The sequence below is a fragment of the Oncorhynchus mykiss genome, chromosome 11 (genome assembly GCF_057628025.1).
Source record: "Oncorhynchus mykiss isolate SJ-2025 chromosome 11, ASM5762802v1, whole genome shotgun sequence".
Taxonomy (NCBI): Eukaryota; Metazoa; Chordata; class Actinopteri; order Salmoniformes; family Salmonidae; genus Oncorhynchus; species Oncorhynchus mykiss.
The window spans coordinates 52522405-52544579 of NC_143032.1; the positions used below are offsets into that span (position 1 = coordinate 52522405).

A 22175-nucleotide genomic window follows, 5' to 3' on the forward strand; every position below is an offset into this window, starting at 1 on the left:
ACTGCACCTTTGTCTCACGTCTGCACTGATCGGTTGAGGGACGATCGTCGCGTAGGAGTGACGCCATCTGACGTGAGGCAGTGGTACTGTACAGTATGTCTACTCAGGGACCCCAGTGATTCAGCCACAACTCTCCTCAGTATTTACATTCACTCTGAGACACTGTTACAAGAAATAGATGTCTGATAGATGCCCTATCTCTAAATGTAGTAAACTGTATCACCATATCTGTCCTTAATAGTTTCATTATTGTAAGAGAGAGGGAGGGCACTCCTTCAATGGTGGGGGAGTAGGCTAGGCTGCAGTATGAATAATGGAACAGTGCCCAGACGCAGAGAGGGTACGTATCCTTCGTCCATTGATTTTCCAGAGATTGGCCATGCATGCTTGCCTTTAACTGTGCTTCTTTATCTGTCTCCATAGCTGATCCCCTGGGAGAACAGTCAGTCAGGAAGCACAGCTGATGCTAATGCTGACGGACATTCAGCCCCAGACTATGCAGCACATCCACTGAGCTCACTGACGATGATGATGCATACTCAGAGAACATAGTCAGCTGTGGCCCGGGGAAGTCCAGCCCTCCACTATGACACTTACCAAAACAGGCTTACAAAAACATTGCATTACGGACAATATACTATGCTGGTTATGTAGCGGGCTATCACTGCCACTGGCGGACTGACTGAGTGGGGTGGTGGCTGAGATGGAAGGTAATGGGTGTGATTGAGGATGAGCTGGTACACTGGATCAATCTGGATTTATAACCTTCTGGAGGGTGCTAATGTAATGCTGCTGCATCTGGGATTTTGAGATTAGAGTGAAAATACATCTTTTCATGACCTCTTGTAATAAATACTGGCCCACTAGAGGGCACTCAGAATAAGCCTCATATCTGATGTATGGTACAATAGGTTGTGCCAGAGCAGATGTTGAGATGGTTCAAATCATTTTGATCAATACTGTCCATTCATTAATAAATCAATTGCATGTACACTCTTTCAAGTCACTCTTTAATCAAATTAACATAGTCTCCCAATCAAATGTATTTTTCTCTGTGGCGTTTTTCTTCTCTTTTCTAAGGGCAGAGATGATCTCCAAATGGTTTAAATGAGCTCTGTGGTAGTGACATAGATTTGAATCAATCAATCAATGATTTCAATAAATAAATATTGCTTACCATTTATAGTGTTTATTGAAGCATATTGGACACAACTACATTCTCCCATAAGAAAAAAAAATCTCTGGGATAGTTTACAAACCTGTACTCATTTGGTTTGATGATCTCTTTCAGAGAGGCCTGCCACTTTAGGCAGCTGCTAAGCAGTCCATTGTGTGTCCGACTCCAAACCCCTCCCTTATTCCACACCCACTCCCAACACTCCCTGAGAGCAATCACATACCAACCATCTACTGCCATCTACTGGCTGTATTGGAAACCATGGCTTTTTATGGATGATTGGAAGAAGACATCCCAGCATACTGGCATTCTAGTATGGGTGTATGGATTCATCAAAACAAATCCTAGGTTTGTTAAAAATCATGATGAGAAAGTTGAAGAGCATGTAGGAATGTCATTGTGTTGGACTTTCTTTGTTTGATATTGAGTCATTTTCTCTGTGTACCTGAATCAGTAGAAGATGTCTGTTAACAATCCTCCTCTTTCATTAGCTTGACTATGCAAGTGTCCCAGATATGGCTCATTGAAAGCAGAACAGACCATGAGTATGAGCATGCTGGATCATTTGAATATGTTAGATGTAGGGTTTTACACCCCGTTTATCTGAGGAGCAGATCGTCCCGGTTGCCTAGTGACTGTCATCTAGGTTTGGAATGAACAAAACTCCAACTGTCTCAACGGTGAATATTGCATGTTTAGTTTATGACAACATTACAATTCAACATGGATGTCTTGTGAAGTAAAAGCAAAACTTTATTTGTCATTTAAAGTACACAAAACCGTACGTCTTTCTTACAGTGAAGGTGATTGGGGATGGTTTGTGTCGATTGGTACGCCTGTTACGGAGTGAAGCAGCTACAGACCAATATGGCCAACGATGAGGGTCCGTCGACATGCAGACAGGAGAAGGCTGATCACTATGGCTCCTATAGCACAGTGCATGTTGCCTCGGAGCGAGGTGGTTGGCTCGAGGTGTCTGAACCAGAGGTGTTCTTCTCGCCGCCACCGCCGCCACACAGCCTTTTATTACACTGGAAAGAGACAACGGAGCATAGTGAAGCATGAGCCTGCTGACATGAGGGGTTAGTAAACTGGGGTAACATGCAAGAGCAGCATGTACTGTATACCAACACTGTACCCCATGACACTACAGTTACTGTAACAGAACATGACTGGCTTAGTTATCAATTCAGGTGTAGATCATTGATTTTTGAATAGACAATCAGTTACCTTCAGGGAGGACGTTATCTATAAAGTATCCCTCCATGTTCATGTTTCCTGCTGGGTTGTACTGGCCTACCACAAAGACAGTCTCGCCATTAATCCCCAGGCCCACCCCCACCTCAGTACTCTCCTTCCACACCACCTGGGTGAAATGGCCTATTGGAGAAATGCCACAATACATAAGGTTACGATTAAAGCGGCATCTCTGGGTCTTGGCTTTGTTATATCCAATATGGTTGAAAGCTTTCTGTTTAAGTTCGACATAATTTGCGTTCTGAACACCTGATCTCAAACCACACATTTTCCAGAAAGATGTGTAATAACAGTGTACTAGTGTTTGAGGTGAATCCAGGTTCGCTGAAGTTGTAGTCTTTGATCTCGCTGTACCAATTGTCGACAGCCTCCTTCCCTAAAACATGCAGTCAGGTACAAATGTAAGGACCCCTCCTACTTGACATTGCAAATACACACTGTAATCTGCATGAGTATTAGCACATCTACGGCGAGAGTACTAGTATCAAAGACACATGAGCCGTCAAATTCTAAAACCCAACTTGACAGTGTCAAAGTGAAATATTGTAACCCACCCGTTAGAGTATTGGGGGCAGAGCTCCATGTGTAGTAGAGGTTCTCTCCATTGTTTGTATTGCTGTGCTGCATGGTATTGATTGCTACCAAGTGGTCAGCCCATTCCTGAGCAGAGTTGCACAGGTCTCTGCTCAGGGTCAGTTCGGCGGTGCCATGCTTTCTCCTGTATGCATTGTGGGTATCCAGAAACTCCTGCTCAAAGCTCGCACCTAATAAAATATGCCAATTTAGATTTAACTTTTTCTCTTTTTTTAAGGATAGTTAGCTAAATACAGGGGCATATTTTGAATTCATATATTCACATTTATTTATTCAGCAATATTTTGGAGTTATTTTGTTAGAATTTTGGAATTACACAGTCACCATAGACATCTTTCTTGAATATAGACCAGAGTAGAACGAGGCAAATACTGACCTGCCATATTGCTTTTTATGTGTTAAGAGCTGCAAGACAAAAGTAGATATGGTAAGACTCATTCAGCTGAAGAACACCAACAAATAAAGAGTAATAATGTTTTAATTCTGAGTATAATTCCATTACCAACCTAATTTAATTAATTCAATTATTGGATGTTGACCGTAAGAGGGATGCTCATAGTAATAATACATGCATTATTCTCTAACTGTATTATCCAAACACTCACCTGTATATTATGTAGCGGTTGTGGTCTGTCTTCTTTACCTCCGTGTCTCTATATGTTGAGACCGAGAAAGCACTTATATAGTTCAGCTGGATCATCTAAAACTGTATGTAGGAGACACCCTCTCTCCTCCCTGTAATTATCTGAAGCATTTTGCATTTTGGTGACATCCAGGGAGGGACCTGCTCTTCCACTATGTTGCTGCTCTTCCACTATGTCCATGGCTGTTGATTTCACCGCTGAAACACATTAGTGAGACAATAATAAGATGTTCTGAGAAGGTTAATGACGCTTAGTGAATGTCCTTGATTCTGCCCCTCCTAATTATTTATAGTATTATTATTATTATTCTAATCCATATTATTATTATTATATTATTTATATTATACTTGATGAAAGACAAGACAAAGACATTGAACATAGTCTTTGATCAAACCAATAACCAGTTCCTGATGGAATCATGCCTTGTGCTCTTTATTTCTTCTAATCCCTACATAACAAACAGATTAAGAGGCTCTTTTACCATTGTTCAATCTAGGTACCACCCTGGTTTATTAAACATTATACAACGGGGTGGGTCTAATCCTGAATGCTGATTGGTTAAAATCACATTCCAGACAGTGTCTATTCCACAAGTTACCACCGGCTAAATCTATGATGTTAAAATGCCTATTTACTCTGTGCCATCTGACTGCGCAATCAACTGTCTCAGCCCAGCCAGGCAATTTATAAACTTGATCTCCACTATAAAAAGCATCTCGACATTTTCTCACATTTTTTTTAGAATAACATTTAGTTTTCAACGGTGGAGATTTGTATAAACCTTGCTCTCTGTCTTTCCGACATTTGCAACATTGTTTCATTATTCAAATCCCATCTCCAGCAATCTCATAATAATGAACGTGTTGGGAGTCGGAACGAGACAGCGTTTCTCAGACAGTCAAAATCATGAATCAGCTATACAGTTGAAGTCGGAAGTTTACATACAAATAGGTTGGAGTCATTAAAACTTGTTTTTCAACCACTCCACAAATGTCTTGTTAACAAACTATAGTTTTGGCAAGTCAATTAGGATATCTACTTTGCGCATGACACAAGTCATTTTTCCAACAATTGTTTACAGACAGATTATTTCACTTATAATTCACTGTATCACAATTCCAGTGGGTCAGAAGTTTAGATGCACTAAGTTGACTGTGCCTTTAAACAGCTTGGAAAATTCCAGAAAATGATGTCATGGCTTTAGAAGCTTCTGATAGGCCAATTGACATCATTTGAGTCATTTGGAGGTGTACCTGTGGATGTATTTCAAGGGCTACATTCAAACTCAGTGCCTCTTTGCTTGACATCATGGGAATATCAAAAGAAATCAGCCAAGACCTCAGAAAAAAAATTGTAGACCTCCACAAGTCTGGTTCATCCTTGGGAAATTTCCAAACGCCTGAAGGTACCACGTTCATCTGTACAAACAATAGTACGCAAGTATAAACACAATGGGATCCCGCAGCCGTCATAGCGCTCAGGAAGGAGAAGCGTTCTGTCTCCTAGAGTGCAAATCAATCCCTGAACAACAGCAAAGGACCTTGTGAAGATGCGGGAGGAAACAGGTACAAAAGTATCTATATCCACAGTAAAACAAGTCCTATATCGACATATCCTGAAAGGCCGCCCAGCAAAGAAGAAGCCACTGCTCCAAAACCCCCACAAAAAAATAATATGGTTTGCAACTGCACATGAAGACAAATATCGTACTTTTTGGAGATGTTCTCTGCTCTGGTGAAACAAAAATAGAACTGTTTGGCCATAATGACCATCGTTATGTTTGGGAGGAAAATGGGGGAGGTTTGCAAGCCGAAGAACACCAACCCAACCGTGAAGCACGGGAGTGGCAGCATCATGTTGTGGCGGTGCTTTGCTGCAGGAGGGACTGGTGCACGTCACAAAATAGATGGCATCATGAGGTTGGACAATTATGTGGATATTTTGAAGCAACATCTCAAGACATCAATTAAAGCTTGGTCGCAAATGGGTCTTCCAAATGGACAGTGACACCAAGCATACTTCCAAAGCTGTTGCAAAATGGCTTAAGGACAACAAAGTCAAGGTATTGGAGTGGCCATCACAAAGACCTGACCTCAATCCTATAGAAAATTTGTGGGCAGAACTGAAAAAGCGTGTGCGAGCAAGGACTGACAAACCTGACTCAGTTACACCAGCTCTGTCTAGAGGAATGGACCAAAATTCACCCAATTTATTGTGGGATGCCTGTGGAAGGCTACCTGAAATGTTTGACCCAAGTTAAACAATTTGAAAAAATTGAAAAAAGGTCAAACGAAATGATGTGCAGCTAGTTTGTAGTTTTGTGTTGGTGGCTAGCTCCTCTGAACAACCGTGTCCTGACGAGAGAGCACATATTCTATGGATGTTTTCAAATAAATGTCACTAGAAAACAGCTTAAACATATGCAAATGCAGCTACTTTGTTGTTATTCTGGCTGCACTGGCTGCACTGGCTGCACTTGACCGTAAGTTAGCTGTAGTTTGCTAGCAAGCAAGGGATAAGAACTTTGCCAGTCAATATGGCAATGGAACATTTAGAACGAACAACTGGGTCACGTCCATAGCTACAGAACAAAAAGAATGACCAACTGGGTCACGTCTCTGGCAACCGAACCAATATAATAAAAAACTAGCCGTCTTGGGTAGCAATCCAAGATTTGTTGTGGGACAATATCTTATGGATGAATGAAATGGTATGAATCAATTCATAAAAACAATGCCTAATATATCCTAATAATCTCAGCAAAAAAAGAAACGTCCCTTGTTCAGGACCCTGTCTTTCAAAGATAATTCATAAAAGTAAAAAATAACTTCACAGATCTTCATTGTAAAAGGTTTAAACACTGTTTCCTATGCTTGCTCAATGAACCATAAACAATTAATGAACATGCACCTGTGGAACGGTCATTGGCATCTTTCTTTTGGTGTTTTTCAGAGTCAGTAGAAAGGCCTCTTTAGTGTCCTACGTTTTCATAACTGTGACCTTAATTGCCTACCTTCTGTAAGCTGCTGTTACTAACAGCTTACAGAAGGTAGGCAATTAAGGTCACAGTTATGAAAACGTAGGACACTAAAGAGGCCTTTCTACTGACTCTGAAAAACACCAAAAGAAAGATGCCCAGGGTCCCTGCTTATCTGCATGAATGTTCCTTAGGCATGCTGCTAGGAGGCATGAGGACTGCAGACGTGGCCAGGGCAATAAATTGCAATGTCCGTACTGCGAGAAGCCTAAGACAGCGCTACAGGGAGACAGGACAGACAGCTGATCATCCTCGCAGTGGCAGACCACGTGTAACAACACCTGCACAGGATCGGTACATCCAAACATCACACCTGCAGGACAAGTACAGAATGGCAACAACTGCTCGAGTACACCAGGAACGCACAATCCCTCCATCAGTGCTCAGACTGTCCGCAATACGCTGAGAGAGGCTGGACTGAGGGCTTGTAGGCCTGTTGTAAGGCAGGTCCTCACCAGACATCACCGGCAACAACGTCGCCTATGGGCACAAACGCACCGTCGCTGGACCAGAAAGGACTGGCAAAAAGTGCTCTTCACTGATGAGTCGCGGTTTTGTCTCATCAGGGGTGATGGTTGGATTCGCGTTTATCGTCGAAGGAATGAGCGTTACACCGAGGCCTGTACTCTGGAGCGGGATCGACTTGAAGGTGGAGGGTCCGCCATGGTCTGGGGCGGTGTGTCACAGCATCATCGGACTGAGCTTGTTGTCATTGCAGGCAATCTCAACGTTGTGCGTTACAGGGAAAACATCCTCCTCCCTCATGTGGTACCCTTCCTTCAGGCTCATCCTGACATGACCCTCCAGCATGACAATGCCAACAGCCATACTGCTTGTTCTGTGCGTTATTTCCTATGCAGGTGCCTTGGTGGATGAGTGGGGTAACATCTCACAGCAAGAACTGACACATCTGGTGCAGTCCATGAGGATGAGATGCACTGCAGTACTTAATGCAGCTGGTGGCCACACCCGATACTGACTGTTACTTTTGATTTTGAACCCCCCTTTGTTCAGGGACACATTATACCATTTCTGTTAGTCACATGTCTGTGGAACTTGTTCAGTTTATGTCTCAATTGTTGAATCTTGTCATGTTCGTACAGTTATTTACACATGTTAAGTTTGCTGAAAATAAACGCAGTTGACAGTGAGAGGATGTTTCTTTTTTTGCTGAGTTTATATCTGATAAACACTGGCTTCTCTGGCATTATCACTTAATTTTACATACCAACACATTTGCCAATTGGAAGGATGGTAAACGTTTCTAACCCTGTTCATTCCATTCCATCATCCTACCATGTTTGTGTTCAGTTGAATGAGTATTACTGAATGATGAGAGTTGCAAACCACACACCAGTCAGAGTTATACTTAAACTTCATATTTTAATAATATGAGCTTCACCATAGCCCTGTGACTCTCAGATCAATTCAGTGTCTATAAATGAATTCTTTGAGAGTCCTTACAAAAGAATACTTAGTATCTTTTATAGCCAAGATACACCTCTCTCAACTCACATGATGAACCACAGATCTTAGGAACTTCACAAAGGGCCTTTTACTTGAGAGAGGAGTATCCCTTAGCCAGATAGCATTAGCTATAAATTATCGTTCAGTTTTGTCTCTTAGACGAGGTTCTACTTCTCGTTCTTGGTACTTCAAAGTACCAAGAACATTACCTCATCCAATGGCATATATCAATGGTCAATTCTAGATACTTCCATCTCAAATACACCTCCTCCTGGGCAAGCTCACGGAGGGGAGTGAGCCTCTAGGTCAGATACTAGGTCAAGATTCATGCAACATCAGAGGAGTAATAAAATGGTTCCAGACACTGCCATACTCCTCCCCCAATGGGAAAAGGAGGGAGTGACTGGCGTACAGACATGGTGGAGCCCTTCACATAGTTTAGGAATAGTTACAGACACATTCAAATATGAAGACAATCCTGACCTCTCTGGGCTCCAAGTGACTATCTCACATAAGCATATTATGAAAGTAAATAAAACATCTTATTTTGTCACGTTCTGACCTTAGTTCTTTTGTTATGTCTTTGTTTTAGTATGGTCAGGGCGTGAGTTGGGTGGGTTGTCTATGTTAGTTTTTCTATGATTTGCTATTTCTGTGTTTGGCCTGGTATGGTTCTCAATCAGAGGCAGCTGTCAATCGTTGTCCCTGATTGAGAACCATATTTAGGGAGCCTGTTTTCACTCTTGAGTTGTGGGTGATTATTTTCTGTTTAGTGTGTTTTGCACCTGACGGAGCTGTTTCGATTGTGCTTTTTGTTTCTTTGTTTGATAGTGTTCAGTTTAATAAATAACATGAATATGTACCACGCTGCGCTTTGGTCCTCACCTTCTTCCACGACCGTTACCGTCTTCCACGACCGATTTTTGCTGTACATATATTATGTCGGAAAAAGTCTGTTGTAAATTCTTCTGTCCTGGTTAAAAACAAGTTGTCATCCAATAGTCTTTATGCCCTCAAGCCCTCACGCCCTGGTCACATACACATGTTTAGCAGATGTTTAGCAGATGTTATTGTGGGTGTAGTGAAATCCCCTTATTGTATGGGACACTTTTAAATGTGCCTTTAGAGGCCATGCAATTCAATACTCATCTTTAAAACAAAATCAATTAAGGTCAAATAATTCATATTAACAAAAGAAATAGAGGGACAAACAGTACAGATAGATAGCAATAAAAACTGTACCATAGAGGCACAGAATACGTTAGAGGGAAAACAAAAATAAATGGAGGAACTTATTCAAGAAAGATCAAGTGTAATATGTTATAAAAGTAAAGCGAACTGGATAGAATATGGGACAAATGCAATATTTTCTTTGTTATATCTTCATCATAGAGATTCTACCAAAAATAATTTACTGAAACTTGTCAAAATGATGCAGTCACCCATGATTCACCAAACAATATAGAAAGTACTTTAAGCATATGTTTTCGTTTCAGTCTCTTCCATCTCCATTATCCGAAGTTAATTGTAGGGATTTGTTTTCTATTAATAATGTAAAATCAACAGCTGTACAGAAAGACTCATGTGAAGGCCAAATTACAGAGGAGGGAATTCTTAATGCAATTAAAGCCTGTAAATCCGGGAAAACTCCAGGGCTGGATGGCATACCAGTTGAGATATACCAAACTTTATTTGATGTGCACAAAGGTCTGTTATTAACATGTTTTAACCACTCCTTTAAAAATGGTATATTATCAGATTCTCAACAAGAAGCTCTGATTTCATTATTACTGAAACAGGACCCAAGTGGTAAATATAAAGATCCAGTCCGTTTAAAAAATTGGAGGCCCCTTACATGCAAAAATTCTAGCAAAATGCATAGTACATAGAGTTAAAAAGGTATTGTCGAATATCGTTCATCCTAATCAGACATTTCTTTTTACATGGAAGACACATTGGAGATAAAATAAGACAAGAAATCTCGGAAACCAGGCCTGGTATTCATAGCTGACTTTGAAAAGGCTTTTGATAAAGTACGACTGGAATTTCTTTATAAATGCATGGAATATTTCAATTTTGGATAATCTCTTATACAATGGATTAAAGTTATGTATAATAAACCTAGGTGAAAATAGTAAATAATGACTACTTCTCAAAAAGTATTCAACTGTCCAGAGGAGTTAACAAGGTTGTCCATTATCGGCATATCTATTTATTATGGCCATCTAAATGTTAGCTATTAAAACCAGATCCAACGGTAATATCAAGGGGCTAGAAATGCAGGGCATAAAAACAAAGGTGTCATTGTACGCTGATAATTCATGTTTTCTTTAAAATCCACAATTTAGATCCTTCCACATCAATGGAGGCTGTTGAGGGGAGGATGGCTCATAATAATGGCTGGAATGGAGTAATTGGAATTGGAAACCATGTGTTTGATGTATTTGATACCATTCCACTGATTCTGCTTCAACCATTACCACAAGCCTGTTCTCTCCAATCTCACCAACCTCCTATGCTCCACATCCTCATTGATGATCCAGATCATTTTTCTAACCTCTGTGGATTACAACCAAATTATGTGTACTATATTACGTATTGGATAACCAAAAAAATACAACTTTTACATTACCGTGTAGTTTACCAATGAAATGGTCTGATGGTGAAGTGGACATACTTGTTATTCATATCGCGAAAGAAAGAAATTATCTCACTACAATACATTTTAATAGAAATTTTGCAAAAATAGATAAGATCTTGCTACCATGGAAAGGAAAATACCTGTCAATTTGTGGAAAAACCACTCTGATTAACTCTTTAGTCATATCCCAGTTTGCTTATGGTTTTGCCTACACCTAGCGACTTGTTTAAAAAAAATATATATCAGCAAAAAATATTATATTTTATTTGGAACAGTAAGCCAGACAAAATTAAACAGCATATTTCTGTAATGAATATGAATTCGGAGTGCAGAAATGATTAAATATAAAAGCATTAGACCGCTCACTAAAGTCTTCAGTGATACTATCACATTTCAGGTAAGACCCAAATGCAGACTGTGTTGAAGTAACAATGTTTATTACAGCAACACGGGCAGGCAAATAACAGGTCAAGGCAGGCAGGATTCGGTAATCCAGAGTAGGGGCAAAGGTACAGGACAGCAGGCAGGCTCAGGGTTAGGCAGAGTGGTCAGGCAGGCGGGCTCAGAGTCATGACAGGCAAGGGTCAAGACCAGGAGGGGGAGAAAAAGAGAGACTGGGGAAAAGCAGGAGCTTAGACAAAACACTTGACTTGACAAACCTGACAAACTGGCAGTACACAAACAGAGAATACAGGTATAAGTACCCAGAGGATAATGGGGAAGATGGGTGACACCTGGAGGGGGGTGGAGACAAGCACAAGGACAGGTGAAACAGATCAGGGCGTGTTATAAAAAAAAGTTATACTTAAATCTGAACTGGTTCTCTAGCAGATTAGTAAGAACGTCCTGTTTTTGCTTTATTCAGATTACAACCTCTCACTTTTGGTTATTTGAAAATTAAATTTTCTCCAAAATATTGCTATTTTTAAAACAAGCCCTAGAAAGTTGGTTGCAAATAGGACTGGTGGAGTTATGTCACACATGCAGCTAACAAAAACATATGAAATGTCTGATCTACTCAAAATTACAAGCAACTAATTGTAGCATTATCACAAAAATGGAAGAGGCAAGTAGAAGGGGGAGAAAGTAAGGAACTTGTCTGTTGGCCCTGCATTAAAGACTAAATTGGTTAAAGAAAATTGTAATAAAAAAGTATACCAGTTTCATCTACGGACCAAAAAAAGTACAGCTGGGCCATATGATTGCAAAATAGTTGGAAAGAAATGTTCGATGTACCGATGCCATGGCACATGAATTATGAACTGATACACAAAACGATGCTCAATTCAAATGTAAAGTATTATACAAAATTATTGCAACCAATAGATTGTTATATATATATATTTATGTGACCGACCACCTCAAATTCGGTTTTATGTAGAAATATTTGAAATTGTGTTTTTTACATTGGATAAAGGTAGAGATAAAGGTAGAGACTCAGAGCTATACAATTATATATATATATATATATATCATATACTGCAGTTGAGGAACAATGGGAAATGAATTCTGCTTTGAAAGTTAATAAACTTGTAATCTCACTTTTGAGAAAATACACCTACTGGTACACCTACTGGAGAGCTCTTCTTTGTCTGCACCTTTTCAGCATCATTCACACCCTCTTAAGCTTTAGCCCCACCCATCTCTTTAATGATTCACATGTGCAGCCATGTACTAAACAGAGTAAGTAGTTTAGTAAACAACCAAATATTTTATGACTAAAAGTGGTAAAAAAATAGAAGCCTACAATAAATAAATATTCCAAGTAAAAATACGCGTTAGGTCAGATTACATCCTAATCTGACCTATATCCTAATCTGACTTTCCTAACTAATACTTCTACCAATACAAACATTTTCATAGCTGTAGTATGAATCTGCAGGTAGTTAAAGAGCTAACCAACTAGGTTCAAGGTTAGCGAGCTAACATTAGGCTATAACCAGCAGTGCAATGCATTTCTGATTTTAATAATATTAGTACACAGATCTGTCAAGAGAATTTAGTTATCGTGTCCATTAATCAATTCAATTAAACTACACAGTCTGCTATATCAGGATTTGTAGGATACTGATAGAAATGAAGACAGAGGCCCAGTCTACAATAGTACAATAGTTAAATGTTTATTCACTGGAACGTTCTCCCTATCATTTCCGGTACATTGGTCTATATACCTCACATTTCGTCATAAATGTCCCTCCTCCTCTCAGATACTATGGCAATATAGTTCACAAGCCTTCTCACATTGTCTGCCACCTGTTAAACAATCTACTACAAGCACAAGGTCTCTCCCCTCCCTGGGTGGGGACAGAATGTCCTGTAAGGAACACAGTATTCCAGCCGGTCTGACGATAGCTCCATTAGTTTCTAACAAGGAACAGAAAGTCCTTGTTCTAATTCCGAACTAAAACTACACACATTATATTCAGTGTTATGATTATAATAAGATTCATACATTCATACAGTAACAGAGTAGTATTTTGTTTAGTTATAATTCTAAGCTAAATGTATACATAATTTAGTCATTATTCATAAAAATCCCATAACAAGATCATGCACATAACGTTAGCTAGCAAGCCATCAAGCTGACGTTCCCAAGCTACTGTAGCTAACAGTATGCTTTAACGTCAAATCAAATCAAATTTTATTAGTCACATGCTCCGAATACACCTTACAGTGAAATGCTTACTTACAAGCCCCTAAGCAACAGTGCAGTTTCAAAAAATATGGATAAGAATAAGAGATAAATGTAACAAGTAATTCAAATTACAATATATACAGGGGGTGCTGATATAGAGTCAATGTGTGGGGGCACAGGTTAGTTGAGGTAGGATGTACATTTAGGTAGAGTAAATTAAAGTGACTATGCATAGATGACAACATAGTGGCAATAGTGTGAAGAGGCGAGGGGGGCAATGCAAATAGTCTGGGTAGCAATTTGACTAGATGTTCAGAAGTCTTATGGCTTGGGGGTAGAAGCTGTTTAGAAGCCTCTTGGACCGAGACTTGGCACTCCGGTACCACTCGCCGTGCGGTAGCAGAGAGAAACTTGCAATGAAAACAACTTTCTGACAAATCTTTGAAACGTATAATATCTGAAAATGTAGCTAGACTCTTACATGGATGAACGCTTCATGGCAGACTGTTTGTAGCAACATCTTGTTTGGACAGTGTTGTCAAGTCACTCTGGTTCACACTGATCATGGCGTGTGCAGAAAGTAGCCCATCACTTTTTCCAACTGATCTGTCGATAGCGCCTGCTAAATTCAGGGAATCAATGTTGTTGGGGAAAGTAGCGACACCTTTGTGGTCCTCGATGGCGTTAAGTCTTTCAAAAACGGCTCGGTAGAAAGAACTATCAACACATACTGACCAGCTCACGTTATAGACAGAAGCATGCTACATAGCAGACCAATCCAAACACATCTGCCATTATGTCCACCCCATCCATTACTGAATCTCAGCCAATCATGGCTAGCGGGAATGTTCCTATCTTGGCTAAACCAACTAGGCTCATAATTAAACAAGTGTATTCACATGTACAGATGGAATACAAGTTTGTTATTAAAGCACATTAAAGTTCACATGTTCCAGAAGGCATTTCTGCCCAAAAAAATACATATTTTGACAAAATAAATCAAAGTTTACGTTCAATTGCCTTTCCGGTGAAGTAGTGACGTGCGACATGCGCCCAGTTTCCTGAAACGAGTCACATATGGGGGATACAACCATCCCTGCTCTGCAGATTTTGCTACGAAGAGACAGAATCACAATGGCTGAAGCATTGCAACATTTACCTGGAGCTAACTCTGCAAATAGCACTGCTGAGTGATTTAAAAAGTCATAGTCATTCGATCAATAATATAATAATACTCCAAGCAAAAAGGTTTATCTTTCATTTTCAATCTGTAGAAACTATGAGAATATAAAGCTTCGGAAGTTATGTGAAACATCACAGCACAGTTGAAAAATATATGGCAAATAGAAATCAAAACTGGATGCTGTTCAGAGATAGATGGAAGTGGTTGAGTGGAGCTGAAGGGTGAGACTAAAAATAAACAAAATATAACTATTGTAAAATTGAGTGTATCCGTAAAAATGTATATACAGTTGAAGTCAGAAGGTTATTGTATATTTAGCCAAATACATTTAAAATCAGTTTTTCACAATTCCTGACATCTAATCCCAGTAGAAATTCCCTGTCTTAGGTCAGTTAGGTTCACCACTTTATTTTAAGAATGTGAAATGTCACATTAATAGTAGAGAGAATGATTTCAGCTTTTACTTCTTTCATCACATTCCCAGTAGGTCAGAAGGTAACATACACTCAATTAGTATTTGGTAGCATTGCCTTTAAAATGGTTTAACTTGGGTCTAACGTTTTGGGTAGCCTTCCCACAATAAGTTGGGTCAATTTTCTCCAGACAGAGCTGGTGTAACTGAGTCAGGTTTGTTGGCCTCCTTGCTCAAACACACTTTTTCAGTTCTGCTCACACATTTTCTATAGGATTGAGGTCAGGGCTTTGTGGTGGCCACTCCAATACCTTGACTTTGTTGTCCTTAAGCCATTTTGCCACAACTTTGGAAGTATGCTTGGGGTCATTGTCCATTTGGAAGACCAATTTGTGACCAAGCTTGAACTTCCTGACTGATGTCTTGAGATGTTGCTTCAATATATCCACACGATTTTCCCTTCTCATTTCCCATCTATTTTGTGAAGTGCACCAGTCCCTCCTGCAGCAAAGCACACCCACAACATGATGCTGCCACCCCCGTGCTTCACGGTTGGGATGGTGTTTTTTGGCTTGCATGCATCCCCCTTTTTCCTCCAAACATAACGATGGTCATTATTGCCAAACAGTTATATTTTTGTTTCATCAGACCAGAGGACATTTCTCCAAAAAGTACAATCTTTGTCCCCAAAGACTACAGTTGCAAACCATAGTCTGAACTTTTTGGTGGTTTTGGAGCAGTGACTTCTTCCTTGCTGAGCGGCCTTTCAGGTTAAGTCGATATAGGACTCGTTTTACTGTGGATATAAATACTTATGTACCTGTTTCCTCCAGCATCTTCACAAGGTCCTTTGCTGTTGTTCTGGGATTGATTTGCACTTTTCACACCAAAGTATGTTCATCTCTAGGAGAAAAAACGTGTCTCCTCCCTGAGCTGTGTGACATCTGTGTGGTCCCATGGTGTTTAAACTTTTGTTTGTACAGATGAACGTGGTACCTTCAGGTGTTTGGAAATTGCTCCCAAGGATGAACCAGACTTGTGGAGGTCCACAATTTTTTTCTGAGGTCTTGGCTGATTTCTTTTGATATTCCCATGATGTCAAGCAAAGAGGCACTGAGTTTGAAGGTAGCCCTTGAAATACATCCACAGGTACACCTCCAATTGACAAATTATGTCAATTGGCCTATCAGAAGCTTCTAAAGCCATATCATCATTTTCTGGAATTTTCCAAGCTGTTTAAAGGCACAGTCAACTTAGTGCATCTAAACTTCTGACCCACTGGAATTGTGATACAGTGAATTATAAGTCAAATAATCTGTCTGTAAACAATTGTTGAAAAAATGACTTGTGTCATGCGCAAAGTAGATATCCTAATCGACTTGCCAAAACTATAGTTTGTTAACAAGACATTTGTGGAGTGATTGAAAAACAAGTTTTAGTGACCTAAAAGTATGTAAACTTCCAAATTCAACTGTATAAACTGTATAAACTGGAAAGAGAAGCCTAGGTGTTGTTGTCCATTTGTTTACTCCTATTATAGAAGGGGTGGTAGGGTTAGGGGAAAATATAATATATATATATTATAAATACTGTATATTTACAAAATAATATAGTTTGGAGGTTTGGAAATTATGCAGACAATTACATTGATGGAAGCCACAATCTGCAATATTAAAGCTGATTTACTGCAATCATTTTTTTTTACCTGTTGGTAAGACTATTTCAGTAATTATATTTCTATATGATTGTATTGCACTCCCAACTTTTCCAACGTTCAGTAATGTTTCACTTGAAAAAAAGTGAACTAAAAAGGTGTGATAGTATTGGTCTTGGTTTGTATGATAGTGTTGTTGTACTTGGAGAGCCATACATGTCTGACTCCTATTACTATGGTATGGAGAAACAGCCACTAATGAGGAAACCTGTTTCCTGATGTTGGTTTGCTGCATTCCAAAAATCTCATTAAAGCATTGGAATCCAGACTATTATCTAACTTAACTGAGGGTTCTGGGTATATGCGCTATGAGGGATAATTGCTATGCCACTGTACGTCTTAAAAAACACACAGGAGATATTTAACACTTCCTGTCACACACAACCCAACAACATAAGGTTTCGCATTCATCTAAATAACACACATAAACACATGAAGTTAGATTCACCAACCCATTCAAATAAGACAAAATATTATTTTTTGATGAATTCTTATTAGTTTGATCATTCATCGCCCGACATACAGTACCAGTCAAAAGTTTGGACACACCTACTCATTCAAGGGTTTTTCTTTATTTTTACTATTTTCTACATTGTAGAATAATGGTAAATACATCAAAACTATGAAATAGCACATCATGTAGTAACCAAAAAATAGTTAAACAAATCAAAATATATTTTATATTTGGGATTCTTCATAGTAACCATCCTTTGCCCTGCTGACAGCTGTGTACATTCTCTCAACCAGCTTCATGTTGTAGTCACCTGGAATGCATTTCAATTAACAGACATGCCTTGTTAAAGTTAATTTGTGGAATTTATTTCCTTCTTTATGCTTTTGAGCCAATCCGTTGTGTTGTGACAAGGTAGGGATGGTACACAGAAGATAGCTTATTTGGTAAAAGACCAAGTCCATATTATGACAAGAACAGCTTAAATAAGCAAAGAGAAACGGCAGTCCATCATTACTTTAAGACATGAAGGTCAGTCAATGGAGAACATTTCAAGAACTTTCAATGTTTCTTCAAGTGCTGTTGCAAAAACCATCAAGCATTATGATGAAACTGGCTCTTATGAGGACCTCCACAGGAAAGGAAGACCCATAGCTTCTATCTCAAGGCCATCAGACTGTTAAATGGCCATCACTAACTAGCACAGAGAGGCTGCTGCCTACATACATACTTGAAATCATTGGCCACTTTAATAATTTCACTAATAATGTTTACATATCTTGCATTACTCATCTCATATTTATATACTGTTTTCTCTACTCTGCATCTTAGCCTATGCCGCTCTGACATTGCTCGTCCACATATTTATATTTTCTTATTCCTTTACTTGGATTTTTGTGCATTAGGTATTTGTTGTGAAATGGTTAGATATTACTTGTTAGCTATTGCTACACTGTCGGATCTAGAAGCACAAGTACTTTGCTACACTCGCAATAAAATCTGCTAAACACGTATATGTGACCAATAAAATTGTATTTTATTTTATTTTATTTGCAGAGGGTAAGTTCATTAGAGTTACTAGCCTCATAAATTGCAGCCCAAATAAATGCTTCACAGAGTTCAAGTAACAGACATCTCAAAATCAACTGTTCAGAGGAGACTGCATGAATCAGTTTCCACTGTGAAACATGGAGCAGGAGGTGTGATGGTGTGGGGGTGCTTTGCTGGTTAGACTGTCAGTGATTTATTTAGAATTTAAGGCACACTTAACCTGCATGGCTACCACAGCATTCTGCACCGATACACCATCCCATCTGGTTTGCGCTTAGTGGCACAATCATTTGTTTTTCAACAGGACAATGACCCAACATGCCTCCAGGCTGTGTAAGTCTATTTGACCAAGAAGGAGAGTGATGGAGTGCTGCATCAGATGACCTGATCTCCACAATCACCTAACCTCAACCCAATTGAGAAGGTTTGGGATGAGTTGGACCGCAGAGTACAGGAAAAGCAGCCAGCAAGTGCTCAGCATATGTAGAAACTCCTTCAAGACTGTTGGAAAAGCATTCCAGGTGAAGCTGGTTGAGAGAATGCCAAGAGTGTGCAAAGCTGTCATCGAGGTAAAGGATGACTACTTTGAAGAATCAAAAATATATTTGGATATGTTTAACACATTTTTGGTTACTACATGATTCCATATGTGTTATTTCATAGTTTCGATGTTTTCACTATTATTCTACAATGTAGGAAATAGTAAAAATGAAGAAAAACCCTTGAATGAGTATGTGTGTCCAAACTTTTGACTGGTACTGTACTATACATTGAAAGTCGTAACACTTGAAATCTATTTTTACATTGGTCCCATTACAAGCTCTCTTCTATGTGTCCTTATGTTGCACATACTATATACTTAAACTGTAGTATTTGCGGTGTATGTTACCGATGGTAAACATTTGCGACCCAGATGGTGGTATGAAATATGTGTCGGTGCCATGTTTACAATCAACCTGATTCCTGTTAATCATTCAGGGGTCCAATAAATTACGTAACTTTAGATAATATTTTTTTTCTGGGGAACATAAGGCCTTATAAAATGGAAGCAATATGGCTTCAATTGATGTTGCATTTTTTCAGATGCAATCACCAGATATTTTTTGCTAATTACAGTTAAACACATGGCTTCCTTAAAAATGTCTTCTTCTACATAAATATCAATTATCTCTGTAATGACTGATTTAGCCATATGCTGTGGGCATTAGCTAGTCTTTTCCACGATACAGTACTGTAACAGGAGTAGCCTGTATTATCTCTGTAGTTGAGCAAAACATAAAACATCGCCTTTCATAAATACCCATTATTTTCCATTTGCCTATACGTAGCGCATCATAAAAAGGAGTTTCTAGTAATACAAACTGTGTCACTTGTAATTGGAGGAGTTGCCCACCTTTCACACAGACCCAAATTGCAGGTTCTATTACCATAAAACTATTGAGGTGTTATTGTCTAACCCCACCAATGAGTACCAATGTAAAAAGCATTCTTAGCTGCAAATAAAACAAACCTATAATTTACAACATATATTTAACTGATGATGTTGCAACTGTAGCATGTTGCTTGTGTAACATATCACCAGGATTTAGGGCAGGGTGTTAACCATGCAGGCACACATGAAGCAGGCAGGCGGAGTGTCACAACAACAGACTGTTGCTGTTGTTGTTTTATTAATCGGGGTTTCAAAAAGGTATTCAAATGCGTGATATCTTAGAGAGATATGTTTACCCAATGAGTTCCACCTTACCACTGGCGTGTTTTGGACTTTAAACCCCTTTAAAACCTTCAAATCAAATCAAATGTATTTATATAGCCCTTCGTACATGAGCTGATATCTCAAAGTGCTGTACAGAAACCCAGCCTAAAACCCCAAACAGCAAGCAATGCAGGTGTAGAAGCACGGTGGCTAGGAAAAACTCACTAGAAAGGCCAAAACCTAGGAAGAAACCTAGAGAGGAACCAGGCTATGGGGGGTGGCCAGTCCTCTTCTGGCTGTGCCAAGTGGAAATTATAACAGAACATGGCCAAGATGTTCAAATGTTCATAAATGACCAGCATGGTCAAATAATAATAATCACAGGCAGAACAGTTGAAACTGGAGCAGCAGCACGGCCAGGTGAACTGGGGACAGCAAGGAGTCATCATGCCAGGTAGTCCTGAGGCATGGTCCTAGGGCTCAGGTCCTCCGAGAGAGAGAAAGAAAGAGAGAATTAGAGAGAGCATACTTAAATTCACACAGGACACCGGATAAGACAGGAGAAGTACTCCAGATATAACAAACTGACCCTAGCCCCCCGACACATAAACTACTGCAGCATAAATACTGGAGGCTGAGACAGGAGGGGTCAGGAGACACTGTGGCCCCATCCGATGTTACCCCCGGACAGGGCCAAACAGGAAGGATATAACCCCACCCACTTTGCCAAAGCACAGCCCCCACACCACTAGAGGGATATCTTCAACCACCAACTTACCATCCTGAGACAAGGCCGAGTAGAGCCCACAAAGATCTCCGCCACAGCACAACCCAAGGGGGGGCACCAACCCAGACAAGAAGATCACATCAGTGACTCAACCCACTCAAGTGACGCACCCCTCCTAGGGACAGCATGAAAGAGCACCAGTAAGTCAGTGACTCAGCCCCTGTAATAGGGTTAGAGGCAGAGAATCCCAGTGGAAAGAGTGGAACCGGCCAGGCAGAGACAGCAAGGGCAGTTCGTTGCTCCAGAGCCTTTCCGTTCACCTTCACACTCCTGGGCCAGACTACACTCAATCATATGACCCACTGAAGAGATTAGTCTTCAGTAAAGACTTAAAGGTTGAGACCGAGTTTGCGTATCTCACATGGGTAGGCAGACCATTCCATAAAAATGGAGCTCTATAGGAGAAAGCCCTGCCTCCAGCTGTTTGCTTAGAAATTCTAGGGACAATTAGGAGGCCTGCGTACGTGTAGGTATGTACGGTAGGACCAAATCAGAGAGATAGTTAGGAGCAAGCCCATGTAATGCTTTGTAGGTTAGCAGTAAAACCTTGAAATCAGCCCTTGCCTTGACAGGAAGCCAGTGTAGGGAGGCTAGCACTGGAGTAATATGATAACATTTTTGGGTTCTAGTCAGGATTCTAGCAGCCGTATTTAGCACTAACTGAAGTTTATTTAGTGCTTTATCCGGGTAGTAACAAAAGCGTGGATTAATTTCTCTGCATCATTTTTGGACAGAAAGTTTCTGATTTTTGCAATGTTACATAGATGGAAAAAAGCTGTCCTTGAAACAGTCTTGATATGTTCGTCAAAAGAGAGATCAGGGTCCAGAGTAACGCCGAGGTCCTTCACAGTTTTATTTGAGACGACTGTGGTTGAGCTACAGACATCTGGATGTACCATTGGATTTGTCTATTTCTTCTGCATCCGTTGGTAACAACCATTAGTCTGATTAATGGGGTGAGACAAGGGCGGATCCCGAAGGGGCCCGGGCCGGGTCTTTTTTTTTACAAAAATGTCTGTAGAGTCCTAATGGTTTACGCTACAAAGTTCAAATCTATCTATGAAAAGCTAAGACTCACGAACACGAACAATGAGTGACTACTTCAAGCATTTGTTGGATGCATTTTCTGTTTGTTTTGGTTGTGTTTGAGATTATTTTGTGAATTAATCATGAATAATGATGAGTGGGAAAGTTACAAATGCACAAATATCCTACCCCCGAGATATTTTTGGGGGGGTATGATATTTGTGCGTCTGTAACTTTCTCACTCATCATTTCACGTTTCATTCAGGATTATCCGCAAACATAGAAACATATACTCTTCTTTACAATAAAAGTGACTCCAAAATGACACAATAAATGATTTACCATTACTTTCTATTGGGCACAAAATAATCTGAATCACGACCAAAACAAACAGCAAATGCATC

The 22175-nt window shown here is 39.8% G+C and overlaps 1 protein-coding gene and 1 long non-coding RNA gene across 6 annotated transcripts; both read right to left on the bottom strand.

Annotated features, from left to right (window-relative positions):
- Positions 1–1907: 1907 nt before the first annotated feature.
- On the bottom strand, positions 1908–3746 carry LOC110535867 (Golgi-associated plant pathogenesis-related protein 1). Of its 5 annotated transcripts, none has more exons than XR_016484545.1 (6): positions 3634–3746; positions 3405–3433; positions 2989–3198; positions 2684–2810; positions 2408–2557; positions 1908–2208 (listed from the first exon to the last, which is right to left on the bottom strand). XR_016484545.1 is itself a non-coding variant. In XM_021621209.3 (6 exons), the coding sequence occupies exons 2-6, from the start codon at positions 3409–3411 to the stop codon at positions 2204–2206; spliced, it is 450 nt and encodes a 149-aa protein (XP_021476884.1). In that variant the 5' UTR covers positions 3412–3433; positions 3634–3746; the 3' UTR covers positions 1908–2203. The 5 variants fall into 5 exon arrangements, 4 of the variants coding, with proteins under 4 accessions (XP_021476884.1, XP_090046539.1, XP_021476885.1 ...); XM_021621209.3 differs by having other exon boundaries at positions 2733–2810; XM_090190413.1 differs by lacking the exon at positions 2684–2810 and having other exon boundaries at positions 2072–2208; positions 2408–2473.
- Positions 3747–19894: 16148 nt separating this feature from the next.
- LOC149979619 (uncharacterized) lies at positions 19895–20857 on the bottom strand. Its single transcript, XR_016484547.1, has 2 exons — positions 20737–20857; positions 19895–20445 (listed from the first exon to the last, which is right to left on the bottom strand). It is a non-coding gene; the product is annotated as an uncharacterized LOC149979619 (long non-coding RNA).
- Between the last annotated feature and the right edge of the window lie 1318 nt (positions 20858–22175).